This window comes from Dasypus novemcinctus, chromosome 6, assembly GCF_030445035.2.
Source record: "Dasypus novemcinctus isolate mDasNov1 chromosome 6, mDasNov1.1.hap2, whole genome shotgun sequence".
Lineage (NCBI taxonomy): Eukaryota > Metazoa > Chordata > Mammalia > Cingulata > Dasypodidae > Dasypus > Dasypus novemcinctus.
This window is the reverse complement of record NC_080678.1, coordinates 88219975-88234691: the sequence shown is the minus strand read 5'-3', so window position 1 is coordinate 88234691 and position 14717 is coordinate 88219975. Positions and strand designations below refer to the sequence as shown.

The 14717-nt window shown below is 55.4% G+C and overlaps 1 protein-coding gene across 2 annotated transcripts in view; it reads right to left on the bottom strand.

Annotated features, from left to right (window-relative positions):
- The window catches only part of WDFY4 (WDFY family member 4), a 270517-nt gene that overhangs the window by 4566 nt on the left and 251234 nt on the right, over window positions 1–14717 (bottom strand). The window contains exons 54-60 of one of the 2 annotated variants that reach the window (XM_058299130.2): window positions 14001–14213; window positions 12289–12436; window positions 10553–10737; window positions 8944–9102; window positions 4716–4895; window positions 2458–2640; window positions 892–976 (exon numbers count right to left, since the gene is read on the bottom strand). In XM_058299130.2, coding sequence (XP_058155113.1) covers window positions 892–976; window positions 2458–2640; window positions 4716–4895; window positions 8944–9102; window positions 10553–10737; window positions 12289–12436; window positions 14001–14213 — 1153 coding nt within the window. The remainder of the gene's footprint in view (window positions 1–891; window positions 977–2457; window positions 2641–4715; window positions 4896–8943; window positions 9103–10552; window positions 10738–12288; window positions 12437–14000; window positions 14214–14717) is intronic. The other variant, XM_058299131.2, reaches the window with a different exon arrangement.

The window sequence follows — 14717 nt, the reverse complement described above, 5'->3', positions numbered from 1 at the left end:
CTGGAAGAGCAGACGCAAGGACAGAGAGATTGCCAGGTGATAGCAGCAGAGAAGCAAGCCAAGGAGCTCCAACCACTGTGGCAGCCAGTGCCAGTATGCTGTAGGCCTCAGGGAGAAAGCTGGCCTTGCTGACACCTTGATCTTGGACTGCTAAACTCCAAAACCATTAGCCAATAATCTTTTCTTGTTTCAGCCCACCCACCATGTGGCATTCATCATAGCTGACCAAGTCCTTTGAGCGGTAGACATTCAGGGCCAGCTCTAGAACGAGGATCAGGGTGTGGATGGTGGCAGAAGAAGCCGCTTTTCTTACTCCAGTCCCCGCTGCTACAACCCAAAGAGGGCTTTCTCCAGAATCGTGGTTCTCTTACATAGGTGCACACCGAGACTCGCCTGGGAAGCCTGTTAGACATGCAAATTCCTGCTTTTCCCAGTGGGCTCGACTGAGGAATAGGACTTGGGGTCTACCCTCAGACCCTCTTTGGGGAACCTGCCATAGGGGTGCTGTGTGAGTTGAGTAAGGGCGGGTTGGGGCATGAAGGCACCACTGCCTCTCCAGGCAAACAGCCAGCTGGGTCCTGGCCCCGGGCTGGGGAGTTTGGCATTCTGGAGTCGTCCGGCTCACAAGGTGTACCTCCTGGAACTCAGAGGCCCTACAAGCACCCCCTCTGCTGTCCTCATGCCGAGGAGCGCCGGGGAGCTCGCCGGTCCCTGCGGGGTGAGGCCGGGGGCCAGGCAGGGCATCTCAACACACATTCTACCAGCAGCTCACGGGAGACAAATCCCTGCCCCTCCGAAAGCCGGCCAGCAATCCCGAGAGCCACCAGGCTTCTCTGGGCAGCCCTTGGGCCGGGGCGGGACAGGCAGCTGCAACCCCAGCAGGGCCGGTACCTCTTGGGCTTGGAGGCTGAGCAGAGGGCTCTTCTGCCGCTGCCTGCCCGGGAACAGGCATCTTCACATCTTCTGTCTTCCAGATCTGTCCAGAAAAGAGAAATGCAGCAGGCTCGGGAAACCACCCCCGGGTGGGGGCATGGCCCCAATTTTACTTCTGACTTTAATTTATTCCCAGAAAAGGGGTTACTTAGCCTTCAGTTTCCCTTTGTGGAGGCTCAGGCCCATCAGACTCGTAGCTTGGCTGCATTGGGCGTGCCGCCCGTACATCTGGAAGGGCTCCCCTTGCCTTCGGGGTGCTCAGCAGCTCAGCCAATTCCACCCTCAAGGCTGCCGTGCCATCCCAGGATGCCCCTCACCCCTCTGCTGCCGGCCCCCTCCTTTGACCAGATGCTTGGTGCCAACTCTGCCCAGCTTCAGGGCTTCTCATTTGCTCCAAGTCTGAATGACGTGAAAGGTGTCAAGGGAATAACAGATCCCCATGCTTCCCTTGGGCAGGGCCCAGGAAAGAAATGGGCCTCACTCAGACTCCCAGGCTCCACTGGCTGAGCCCAGGTACGACCTCCTCAGGTCTGCCCTGCCCAGGGCATCTTGCTCTCTAGGTAGAGACCCTGGGCCCCCTCAGGCCAGAGGTTGGGTCCTTCAAGGGGGCTTTCCTGAAGGGCCCCTCCTCAGCCTGCTTCACCTTCTCACAGCCTCAGACTTTTCCTTCTCCTCAAGACTCAGCTGAAAATCCACCTCCCCCGAGGTCACCCTGTCGGGAGTAAAGCCATCCTCTCCTTGTGGCCCCCTCCCAGACAATCCATCCTGCCCTCGGGCCCACACCGCAGTCACTCCATTCTGCTTCCTGAAGCACTATTTCAGTGCTTATTCTGAGACGCAACTGTGGAAGCCTCTGGGGGCACGGCTAATTTGTAATCATCTTGGCACTACGAAAGTTCCCATATATGTATGAAGAATACAACAGACAATCTCTTGAATATTTTATAGTACTCAAGTGACATTTTGGGTGGGGGGGTGGATGGATAGATAGATGGATGGATGGGTGGATGGATGGGTGGATGGATGTTTGGGTGGATGGATGGGGGCTATTTGGGGGAATGGATGGATAGATGGAAGGATGGATGGATCTTTGGGTGGATGGATGGGTATATACATAATTGGGTGGGTGGATGGTGGATGTTTGGATGGCTGGATGAGTCGTTGCATATTTGGGTGGATGGACAGATGGATGCACAAATGAGTGGATGGATGAAGGGATGACATGAATATCTCTTTTCAGCATCAGTTATATTGCTATGCATTTAACCATTCAGCTTTCATTCCTTGCAAAAATAAGTGTTCATTTCATTTGATATATGTGTGTGCATGTAAAATTGTATTCATTTATTTATTTACTTTTTGCCTGGAAAGAGAGCCTTGCCCCTGCCCTCACTTGCTGTGGGGACCTGGTCTGGAATGGTCACATAAGTTTTAACTGCATATTTGGACCCGTGGATAAAGTGATCAGAGTGAAAAGCAACACATTTCTAGTGCCGCACAGCTTTCTTCCCAAGACAGACCTACCCGGACCACGCCGTCCTGACTCCCGGTGATGATGACGTGGCTTGTGTCCCACGCCGGCCCCTCCATCACACAGCAGCAGGTAATGGCTCCTTCTGGGCCCCAGGCTGTGGTGATGCTAGCCAGGGGCTGTCCGTTGACATTCCACAGGGACAGGTGGGCCCCAGCGCAGGAGACGATGGCACCCTGCAGCAGTGCAAACTAGCTTCATGCCAGGCCAGAGTCACTACCTGCCCATGTGCCACTAGCTCAGCCACCCACTTTGTACATCCAAGCTGCCAATCCCCACCCATCCCCCCAGCCTGCCATCCTCTGAACCAGGGTCCCTGAGACTTTCCAAAATACCCATGTATCCCCAGTCATGTTTTCACCCAACTGCAGACTTTTGGCTCCTCTCAGACTGCACTGGTGTCTTTGAATATGGCTCTTCCTGGCAGGCCCTGGTTGGCTCGCCCTGTGGCTCCTCCCATTCCCTGGTTACATACTGACTAGCACAGAAGACTCAGCATGGAGACAGCGTTTGACTCTGGATGCTGGGCCTGTACCTGGCTGGCTGGCCCTGCCCCGTGAAGAAGCTTTAGATTTCACCCAGCTGAGGGCAGAGTGCAGGGGCTCAAACAGCAGCACATGGCTCATAAATGTGGACACTATCCCTCGAGAAAAAATTTCTGAGAAGATAGGTCTCCATTGCATCCCCTGAAATGTCCATGGCCAGAGTCTCTGTTTCTCAAGTCCTTCTCTGTGCTGTGCCCAGTGGAGTAGTGGACATGGCACTGAGGACCCACATGCTTTTGAGTCTGGCTGTCACCACACAGCATCTGTGGGGAGCTCGGTGTCCCTTTTCAGGGCTTCCATGTCTGGCATGCTGGGATGGGCTCCACCATGCTTTTCCTGAGGCCAAGGGACGACATCTGGTCCACCAGTATCCAGCACTGGCTCCAGCAATCACTTGCTGAACTCAATTGGCTCCAGGAGAACTTTTTCTGGTACAGTTTTCCCTGAGGTCTGGGGACACAATCACTTTTGGGATTTATGTTCTCCTGGATCAGAGTTTGGTGCCTTTCCCAATATACCCATCTATCCATCCATTCTCCTACCATCTACCTGCCATCTACTCATCCACCTCTGTATCCACTAATCCACTCAAAAATCCACCCACCCAACCACCCAACTATCCATCCATCCATCCATCCATCCATCCATCCATCCATCCATCCACCCACTCATCTACCTAAACTACCCCAAATACATCCACCAACTCACCCAATCACTCATCTATCCATTGATCTACCAATCCATTGATCTATTGATCCATTTATCCATCCACCCATCTAACTTCCACCTTGGATTCAATCCTTCCTGGAGCACCTCTTTGGTTGGCACCAGCAAGCTCCTCCATCATCTCACCCTCCTCCTATGAGGCACCCACCCTCCACACTCAGACCTTTAAGCCTCTGCATCCTCAGGGAACCCCAGCCCAGGAGGATCTCCATACTGAAAAGCATGAAGTGTAATAGTTACAGCTATCGTTCCTAAGAGTGCATGGATGTATCAGGCTCTTGGCATGCACTGTTGCCAAGCCCTATTCTATGGCCTGGAGAGATTAGATATCCAAGGCAGCCAAGAAGCAAGTACTGGAATTTGAAGTCAGATCCATGAACCTCCAAAGCCCATGGCAGATGGCAGAAGCTCTTTCTACCATGTGCCCCTCACCTCATGACAGAGTGTGAGGGGAGTGGCAGCTTCCCCAGGTCAAGAAGCCTTCACCATTCTCTCCTCTCTCTCTCGCCTCCCTCTACCTCTCTTCTCTCTATTTGTCTAATTCTCCCCTTTCCTCACCACATACTCCAGCAGACTTTCTTTGTCACCAGTGTGGAGGTACACACACAAGCACGGCCAGCCTTGGTGATCAGAGGCGCTGATGAGTCACCACTCGTGGGCAGTCCATGGGCTGAGCTGGCTAAGCAGGCCCAGGCAGACCCTCACCAAAGCCAGGTCTTCCTGCCCCAGCGGCCTGCTGCCCACGCCAGAACGGGCACCTCCCAACGCCCCCGCCGCCAGGAGGGTGAAACGGAGGAGCACACGGTAAAAGCTGGACCCGGCGGCTGTGCCTGAGGAGGCTCCCTCCCGCCTCCACATGCCAGGGGCCCACTCGGCCCTGCGCCCCTCTGGCCCTGGCCTTTCTCCGGGGCGTTGTCCGCCATGCTACTACCCAGGCCGCGGGCACAGCGGGGAGTGGACACCGAGGCCCCGGGGCTCACCGAGACGTCGCTGATGGCGATGGCGGAGATGCCCTCGCGGTGGGTGGGCAGGCGGGCCACGTGGGCAAGGTGGTCCAGGTCCCACAGGATGCAGGTGCGGTCCTGGGAGCCGCTCACCAGGAGGCTGAAGGCGGCCGACGTGGCCAGGCACGTGACGGGCTGCGTGTGTCCGTACAGGGCCTGGGAAAGGAGAGAGGCCTTCAGGTGACGGCAGGGGCCCCTGTACCCAGCCGCAGGGGGCACGAGCCTGCCCCTCTTTGACCGCTGGGCCCTAGAGGTCAGGGAGACACGAATTCAAAGCCCGTGTGTGTGTGTGTGTGCGTGCCAGGGAGCATCCGTTTGCAGGGACTGAGGCCCAGCTGGAGAGATCTTTTGACCATAACCAAGCACAGATCAAACCTTCCCTCTGCCTCCCAGTTCCCTAGCTGCCTTGGACCCCGAAGCAGCACCTGCCGCTGGTCATGTGCTAATGCACCCTTCTCAAAGTGTGGTCTCCGGGCCAGCCCTGCACATCCTGGGACCCCGCCCCAGCTCTGTATCAGCTCTGGGCGAGGAGCCCCGCAATTCTCGTGTTCAGTTCTCCAGGCGATTCTCAGGGATGCTCAAGTTCAAGAACACACCTGCCCTGGGAACTATGGTGGGGAGAAGGCAAGGAGGCTGGTCATAGTTAAAAAGATGCATCTGGGTGCTTATGGGGGCCGGCACGGAGCAGCACGAGGCCTAGGGCCTCAGCCGTGACCCCTCAGGCCTGAAGGGTCCATCTGGCTCTGTCGTGGCTCTGAGTCCACATCTGGCTCGAGGCCTGTCCTCCGTGGATGTGTCTAGATGAGCTGTGGTGGTCTGCCAGGACCATGGGTTCCCAGGGCCCTCCGTGGCTGGCGGAGGCATGGTTTCCATGACAACCATCACCGAGGCGGCCAGGGAAGCAGGGCCGGAGATCTGTGCTGGCATGAGCCCTCTGTTCTCTGCCCTTGGCCAGGGAGGGGACAGAACCTTGGAGAACCTGGCTTTCCCACCGGCACTGCCGCGCCCTCAGGAGAGGGACAACTGCTCTCTGACTTTTCAAAGTTGTCCCTCTGCCCGGTCTTTCAAAGCCGCGCCACTGATTCCGGTTTATCCTCCACGGATCCTGATGTGGACCTGAGCAGGTGGTGCTGGCAGGTTTCTGGGCTTCACCTCCAGAAGATTTTGGTTGTCTCAGGAAAAGGGAAGCCGTCTCCGTGAATTGATGGAAGTGCTTTCTGAGCCTCTTCGCAGAATGAATGGCTCTGGTGTCTGAGTTCTGATGGTAGGAGGCCGGGAGAGGGCCCAGGGAGGGGAGCTGGGCCCAGAGAGGGGAGTTCTGGGGCCAAAGGCCTATGCAGGCTGCTCGTTAATGGAGTCGAGCCTGCCTGCCTGGGGGAGGCTGCTGCCTGTGTGCTCGGGGGACGCTGCTACTTAGCGCTTCGGGTCTCAGGCCAGCCCCGAAACTAAAGCACCCGGAGGCTTCTGGGACCCCTGCCATCTGGAAAAGCAGGAGAAGTCAGTGGAGGAGCAGAGGGATTTTAAATGCACCTTGATGGGCTCTTTGGTTTTCTCAGAAGCACACTTTACCTCCAAGGCCAATTAAAATAACCTTACGTGGGAACTCGCTCCACTTTCTGCACAGGTGTTCTATAAACCCCAAACTGCTCTAAAAATCAAGGTCATTAATAAGAAAAGCATACTGTGATGTATGAAATTTGGACGCAAATCTGCATTAAGAATATAACACATTGAACACAAACCAAATATGGGAAAAGTGAACTCTCACATAAAACAGAGGGGAGGGGATTTCAGGAGATGCAGATAGGGCTTCGATGCACCTATAATATATTTTTAAGCATCAAAATAAATGTATCAAAATAAGATTATTTTGGAGTTAGAATTGCAACATGGTGTGCACTACATTAATCTATGAATTTCTATTTATTCATGAAATATCTAAAAATAAAATATGTAAATAGAAATTAAATTATGTATGGTTGGCAAAAAATTAATAAATTCATGAGATCATCTTACACCTAACTAAAGTAACAAAAAAAACGAATAAAATTAAAACCTCTGAAAATAATTCCCAATGCTGACTCTATTGTGGTGAGATCAGTAATCTTAAATAATTGTCGGTGGCACGTAAAGTGATAAACCCATTTTGGAAAGCATTATGTCACCGTACAGTACTTCTACATCTCAAAATTTATCTTAGGAAAACAATCGAAAGCAAATCACTATAAGATGGTTTCTGCAGCGCTATTTAAAATAGTTAAAACTTGCAATCAGCTTGTCTAGTTTTAGATGAACCAGTTTATGAGCTGAGCTGTACCAACAGAACAAAACCAATGAAATGTAATTTTATGGAAATGGAATAATATGGAAAATTGAAATGTAAATTATAGAGCCTGCAGGAAAATGGAAACAAGGTGATAGACTAGGTGAAAACAGTAGAGGAAGAATTTGTCCACAATGGTCAGAATGGTATAAATATGTATATAGGGGGATGGCAGTATGCAAAAATGAAAACTTGGGGATTACAAGGGATTGCTCTGTTTGGAAGTGAATTTGACATTGTTCTTGACTCTTTTACACTGTATTTGCAAACCTAATGAAGAGTGACTTCTCTGGCCACAGGGCAGGGATGGGCTCCTGGCTGGGAAGCAGCTGGTCCTGGGGTCACTGAGGCCAAGTCAGGTTTCTTGAGTAAATGGTAAAACAGTTTATTTTGCCTAGAAAAATAAGAGCATGTGGGATTCTGCAGGCGCTATTTTCTTGAGTTGGAACTAGGAGAGGCTGAGAAACGGCATCTGGATGCCGTCAATGCGTGGACTTTTATGAGCATCTTTACTCCTAGACAAGAGTGTGGAGGGGCGATGGGTGGGAGGGCAGCCCCCCACTGCTCAAGGCCCAGGGCAGGGCAGGGTCGGATCTCCCCCAAGTCCCCAGGGAGTGTCAGAAATGGGCATCAGCCATGCTCCAAGAGCAAAACACTCCAGGAAGGTAAGGCACCGGCGCTTCATGTAGGCTGGAATCCAAGTCCAGCCCACTGCCCACCTCGGCTGCTGGGAAGGAGCGAGGAAACCTCTCTGGAGCCGCCTAGAATGTCCTTCTGCAGGCTGGAAGTGCCAAGGCTGCGATCCCCTGCTGGCTTTGGAGGGTGAAGGCAGCCTGCGCTTGCCCTGCACTCGACCTGCACAGCTGCCTCTGGCAGGTGCACCGCCTCCCGCACCGCCCAAATCACCAGGTAACTCCCATTTACGCAGACCCCGGGCCCCAGGCATGTACGGGGCTGTGGTCGGGGCAAGGGCTGGCTGGAGCGGACAGGAGAGGCGTGGAAATTGTGCAGGGACCCGGCATCAAGGAAAGAGGTTTCAGTTTAGAAAATCTGTTCGGGGGTACGTTTTCGCAGTTATTTTTGCATCTTTGTTACTTTGGGGCTATATGGCTAAGTAAACAACTTATGTAAAAAACTGAATTGCCTTTTAGCAGGGGCCATGGGAAATATTCTAGGGCAAGTTCATGAGTACACAGAAAGAAAGCACAGAGCACGGGCTCAGGTAAATCCAGGTTCACATGCAAACTCCTAACTGTTCCAAGCCTCTGTGTCCACTTCTGAAAGCAGAAATAAAAATACCAGCTTTCTAAGAATGAAAAGCATGTCTGGAGAGACCCAGGCACATTTGAGTGATGGGCACATTTGAGCGTTGAGCACGTGTGAGCACTGTGGGCGGTGGTGGTTTAGGAGGGAGGTCTGGAAAGAAGTTTTGCTACGACTCCCACAACCACCTCTGTTCTGAAATAGCCTTTCCCGTTTTGGCTGAGCCATCTCGGACAAGTCATTTCTCTTTATTGAGCTACTGTCTTTTTCACCTGGACAGTAGGCACGATAGTAGCACCTACTAAAAATAAAGTAGTAGAATTTGTAGGGTTATGGAGAAGGGAAATGGAGACTCCAGGTCAAACTACTTAGTGTTATGTGCAGCTCATGGCAAAGGCTTCAGATGGGTCACCTGGTACAAGGATGCTACTGCACCTGCTCGTTCACGTCAGGGGAAGTTGCTGAGTTTGGTGCGGCCTCTCTCCCTGTCCCATTGGAAGTCCTGTGCATGGGTCAGTGTCACCCTGAAGATGAACCGGAGCCCGTGCCACCCAGCCCCAGGGTCAAGAGAGCTGTGCCCGTTGGCGCCTTCCGTGCGCGGGGCGTGGGGCGCCATACCTGCCGGAGGCGCAGGCCCCTCGCGTGGCTCTTGGTCATGCTGAGCTCCCACACGCATACCACGGCGCTGGCACCAGAGGTGACGATGGTTGTGGGGGACGGGCACACGGCACACAGGCAGCGGCCCCAGGCGGCCAGGTTCTCGAACGTCAGCAGGATCTGTGGGAACCCAGCGGAGAGTGCATTGGTGCCGGGGGGGTGGGCCGGGGCTGGGCGCCAGGGGCAGAGGGCATGGGGAGTCCAGGTGCCACCGTGCTGCGGTCATGGGGGGTGGGAGGTTTGCTCAGGAGGCATTACTGAGACCCTCTCTGGGTCAGGCCCTGGTGACAAAAGCCAGTCTGTCCTGGTCCTGAAGATGCTCCCAGCTGTGGATGGGGAGCAGGGAGTGAGCAGGTGGTACAGGGAGTGTGAGCGCCCCCGGGAGATGCAGCCTTGGGAGGCCAGAGACAGCTTTTAGGGGGTGCTCCCTGCCAGGGCCAGCTTGGCTGGTGGGAGAGGGTGGGTCAGGAAGTCCTCCCGTGTGACATGGCCAGGTGAGTGGAGGGAGTGTGAGAGGAGCCAGGGTAGGAGAGGAGGCAGGGAGGGATGGAGGGGTCACATCAAGAAGGCAGAGAGACCACCCATCCCCATTGTTCACGGATTCTGTATTTGGAGTCTGCTTACTGGCTAAGATTTATTTGTTCCCAAAATCCATACTTGCAGCATTTTTATAGTCATTCATGGACATGCACGGAGTAATGAAAAATCAGAGTCACCCAACATGCATGTTCCCTATGAGGTCAAACAAGGCGATATGCTGCCTTGTTGTTTCAGCTCTCTACTGTAAATGACTGTCCTTTTCAAGATTTATTTAGTGACATGCTTTTCGCCTTTTTGTGCTTTTTGTTGTTGGTTCCACAGCTTAAAATGGCTTCCAAGTGTAGCCCTGAAGTACTATCTAGTGTTCCTAGGAGCAAAAAGGCTGCAACGTGCCTGATGGAGAAAACAAGCACATTCAGGTAGGAGTTACAGTGCCACAGGCTGTGAGCTCAGACTTACTGAATCAGCAATATGCATTAACTAAGGAGTATTTCCACAGGAACACATATGCCACAAGCCTATGTACTGAGTGGATGATGAAAATGTTGCAGGAACCTAACCCAGTATTTCCCCTTGGGGCCGTGGTCCAGTATGTGCTACCTCAGCATCCACGACGGAGAGCAATGAAATGAGGAGGGGTCAGACCAACAAGAAACCAGAGGGCTGCTTCTGGCATCTTGCTGAAGGCTCTGCATCTGTCCTCTGACTCCCAGCCCTGACGGGGCAGGAGAAGCCCCCCAACACTTTCCCCCCGACAGAGTAAGAGCCTGCAACGGAGAACCCGCCCTCCAACCTGGAGTTGGGAAGCATGAGCTGCTAACTTGCAAGCTCGACTCGTGGGAAGTGGCCTTGATACGTGGCCCATCGAGGCCCTTCTCCAGGCCACGTGAACATCTCATTCCCAGGGCTGGGGGCGCAGCTTCCTGGAGGGGGTGGAGGGAGGGGGCTGTCCCTGCTTCCGGCTGGCCCGTCTCTCCGTCTGCCTCCAGCTGGAGGAACCCCGAGGCAGCCGGGGGCCGTGCTCGCCCACCTTGTCGGAGCCGTAGCTTCCCAGGCAGCAGCTGAAGTCGTCGAACCCCCAGCTGAAGGTCTTGGTCCAGAGGTGGGGCAGCAGCAACTTGTTCTTCTCCACGGCCAAGATGGTCTTCTCGGTGGGCACGATGTGGCCGATGGCGCCCTTGGGGGATTCTGAACCCAGGGAGAAGAGGAACATATCTACCCCCGAGTTAGCAGGGTGGAGTGTACCTGCCCAAGGACGGCCCACTGCCGCTGGGCTCAGACCAGAGCTGTGGCGGGCAAACGTCCCCCGGCAGGGGTGGCTCCCTCAGGGGCCTGGCTCGGGGGCCTTTGGGCGTGTGACCCCGGGATGGGGGCCTGCTCCTCAGGCTCTACCGCCCCCACTGAGGTGGGTGTCCAGGGGCCCTTAAGAAGGGATGTCAGGGGCAAGAGGGGCCTGAGGCTCTCGGGACAGATGGGCACCAAGCCAACCCAAAGACCCCCGGAGACAGTGCACATGGGGGGCTGGCAAGCAGGGGCTGCGTAAGGCGGCCCTCCACCCCTCTCCCTGCCCCTACCTCACCAGCAGGCAGAGGTAGACCAGGATCCAGGGAAGTCCCCTCTCCTGGAGGGAGGGGCTGGGGACAGCAGCCCACGCCAGGGGTCTCTCAGTGCCCGGGATGGGCTTCGAGGCGCATCAGCGTCTATGAGGACACCTGTCCGAGCGCTGGCTCGGGGCCAGCCGGCGTGAGAGTCGCCATGTCACTGTACAGTCACCATGAGCCGCAGGCCGTGGCCGCTGCTTTCCCCACATTACAAGTGAGGAAACTGAGTCTCGGACAGGTTCAGCAGCTCACCCAGGCCAGGCAGGCAGGGGTCCACGCCCAGCCTCTCTCAGCCTGCACGCAAGCTCTCTTGCAGCTGTTGATAAGGGGGACCCCCATGCCCCCACTAATGGCGGGGACTGTGCTCAACTGTCCCGGGACTTCTGCACGGCAGGAGACACCTGGTTCCAGAGCCGAGAGAAGCAGGCCCCGCACCTGATGCATTTGGGGGGGCCAAGGACACTGGGGGAACCCTGACGAGCCCGACCTTACACCCCTCAGGAGCAGCGTGTCGCCCGCTTAGCGCCCCGAGCCCAGGCTCACCCGCCCTCCTGCTCCCAGCTGGGGGGCCGTCCCTCTGGCCAGGCCCCTCCCCGGGGGTGTCCGGCCTCTATGGAGGTTCTCGGTGCTTTCTGGCAGGTGACGAGGCCCCTGAACTCATGGTCAAAAGTGACAGACTAATGAGCAGGACGTATGTCACATGCTTTGCTCGGGGTGGGCACAGCGGGCGCAGGGTCTCAAGTATCTCTCACGGCCTCCCCGCCCTGATACCCGGGGGCTCTCGGAAGCTCAGCGGCTCGCCCAGAGCTTGCCAGGCCGGGGTGGTACTAGCTCCCGCTGTGGCTGCGCGGCCCGGGGACGCAGGGACCAGGGGGCGGAGGCGGCGTGGAATCTCTTTCCAGAACCCTGGGGGCTTCCATACACAACCTTGGATGTGCGAAGGTGTGTGTGTGTGCAAGAGACTGACAGACACGTGGGTCATCCTGGAAGCCGACTGGGGCAGAGACCCCCCTGGATTCTCAGTGGGAGTCAGGTGCCCGCCCCCGCCCTGGGTCTGCGCTGCTGAGCCACCGAGGAAGCCGGCGCTCGGGCAAGGACGGCCTCTGACAGGTCTGCGCCGGGCGGCGCCCCTGTGGCCTGCAGACGAAGTCCAGCAGGTGCTCACCTTTGACCGTGACCTGGGAGGGCCTCAGTGACGGCAGGACGCAGCAGAGCGGCTGCGGGTGGCCCGGCGCGCTCGCCGCTGTGGATGCCTCTTTGCTGGACGAAGGCTTCCCTGTGGGGGTCCTGGTCGGGTGTGGCTTAGTGAAGAGCTGGAGGGGCAAAGGGACAGAAGCACGCCACACCCGCCAGTCAGGGGCAGAGGTCCAGGGGATCAGCCACCCCGGGGCAGGCACAGCTGCTCACCGCTCCTGGGCGCTGGCCGGCCGGGTTTGCATCCCAGAGAAGAGAGAAGCCTGAACAACGCCGTCTGGTTCACCAGGTGCAAGGAGGGGCCCGGGGCTGAGAGGGGCAGTGGCTCTTGCCAGGGCGCACAGCGCGTGGCTGGCAGGGGTGGCCTTTCTGGCTGCCAAATCTGTCCTCTTCTCTCCATGGAGCTACTGAGGACCCCGTCCCTGGGAGAATTGCCTCCGGCATCCCAGGGATCAGCGTGGCCCTCTCTCCTTTCTAGATCACACGTCTTTCTTCCTCTGCTTGAACTATTTCTCATAGTTTTTTCTCCCTTCCCTTACAAACTGCAGGCTCATCCATCTGGAGAGCCACATGGAATTCTGTAACAACATCCATGCAAATATGCCAAGAGGCACAGGCCCCACCCGTGGTCTTTCTTGTTCCTGCCTCTTCTGAGATCCCGATGTTCTGCCTAACTGGGACCTGTGTCCGTGTGTTCGTGTGTGTGCAGAGAGACAGACGTGGGCCACAGTGGAACCTTCCAGATGGAGGGGAGGGGCAGGCCGGCTGGTGGTCTCAAGCCCACTCGGGCCTTGGTTCAGTCACTCACCCAGCCCTTGACCAGCACTCGGAGCTGCAGGGCTGGTAATTAACAGCCTCGGAAAGCAGAGCACGGGTTCTGGAGCAAGCGTGAAGGAAAGCACTTTCTTCCTTGCACAGGGTGCCTGAAGCACCTGCAGGCTCAGTCCCTGCAAACGCTTCTAACAGGATGGGAGTTGGCAGGGTGAGGTCAGTTAAATAAGGCCCTAACTCTCCTGGCCACCTTTAATCAAGAAGAATGGACAACCTCAAATTGCTAAGGAGCATCGTAAGGGGAGATGGAGCCAGTGGAGTCAAAGGTCCATGCAAGATCCCTGCAATTTCTCCAGGGGCCCAGCAGGCAGAATTTCTATGCTCTCGTACCTGTGCCAGGAGGCACAGGCTGTGGAACTAGCTTGATGGGGCAACAGCCCCGCCTCTGTTGCCTGCTAATAGTGCAAGTCTGGGCAGGCTAATTGTTTCGCTTCTCAGAGTCTCGGTTTCCTGACCTGTAAATGGCAGAATAATTCTCATACCCAGAACTGTCGAGAGGAAGTAATCTCACCAATAAGTAACACATATTGAGTGCTAATTGTTTCAGATGCTTCCAAGCATTTCATATATCTTAACAACCCTGTAGGGTAAGATGCATGATGAAGAATTAAATACTGTGTAGAGAACAATTATTGCGTCTCTACCTTAAGTGACAGAGGAACGTAGCCTCCATCATCATCGTTAAATGACGTCATCATCACTAGCGTCATCATCAGGTGTGACCGAGGGTTAAGTCCTGCTGTTTGAGGTGTAGGAAACCACGCGGGGACCAGGTGGCCTCTGCAGGCCTCCTCTCCCAAGCTCACGCTGGGCATGCCCTTGTGAGAAAGCAGGACAGGTGCCACGCCATACCTGTTTGGGCACCTGCCCAAAGTTGCTGACAAAGCCCAGGATGGTGCTCTTGATCAGAGGGTCGCTGATGCTGCCAAAGTCCACTCTGTCCCCATAGAAGTATGGGTGGAAGGTGTTGACGGCCTCCACCGCCGCCGGCCCCTGCTGCTTGTACCCAAAGATGAGGTCGATCCAGTGATGGAGGTTGGCACTTACAAAGTCACTTTCCAGAGCCTGGAACCGAGACCCAGGAAACATGGGAACCCAGCCCTCCTGCTACTGCATGCCCCCCGCACGATGCACAGATGCTTCAGGGTGCTGGCTCCGCACCAGGGAGATGAATAACGGCTCTCTGCACTTGACCTAGGGCCACCGGGCAGCATGCCAACCACCCGAGGACCACCCCAGCTCCTGCCTCCGTTAAACAGATCTGGCTCTTCCAACAGCCCTTTTCCATCCACTCCATAATATAACCAGAAATTCGGAACTTCTATATAATTCTAGTCTGGGGGTTAGATATTGAAATTGAAGTGACCAGGCTGGAAATAAATTCTGGGGGTCCTCTTGATATCTGAAAGATGAAAAAGGAAGAGCTGATTCTGACCAGAAAGAATGGGGAGGCAAGACAAAGTGTGGTTGGGGGAGCAAGCTTGGGAGCAAATTGCTTGGGTATCCACCTAAGCATTGCCCTCAGGTTCCTGTCCCTCAGTCTCTGCCTCTGTAAGAGGTGGTAATCAC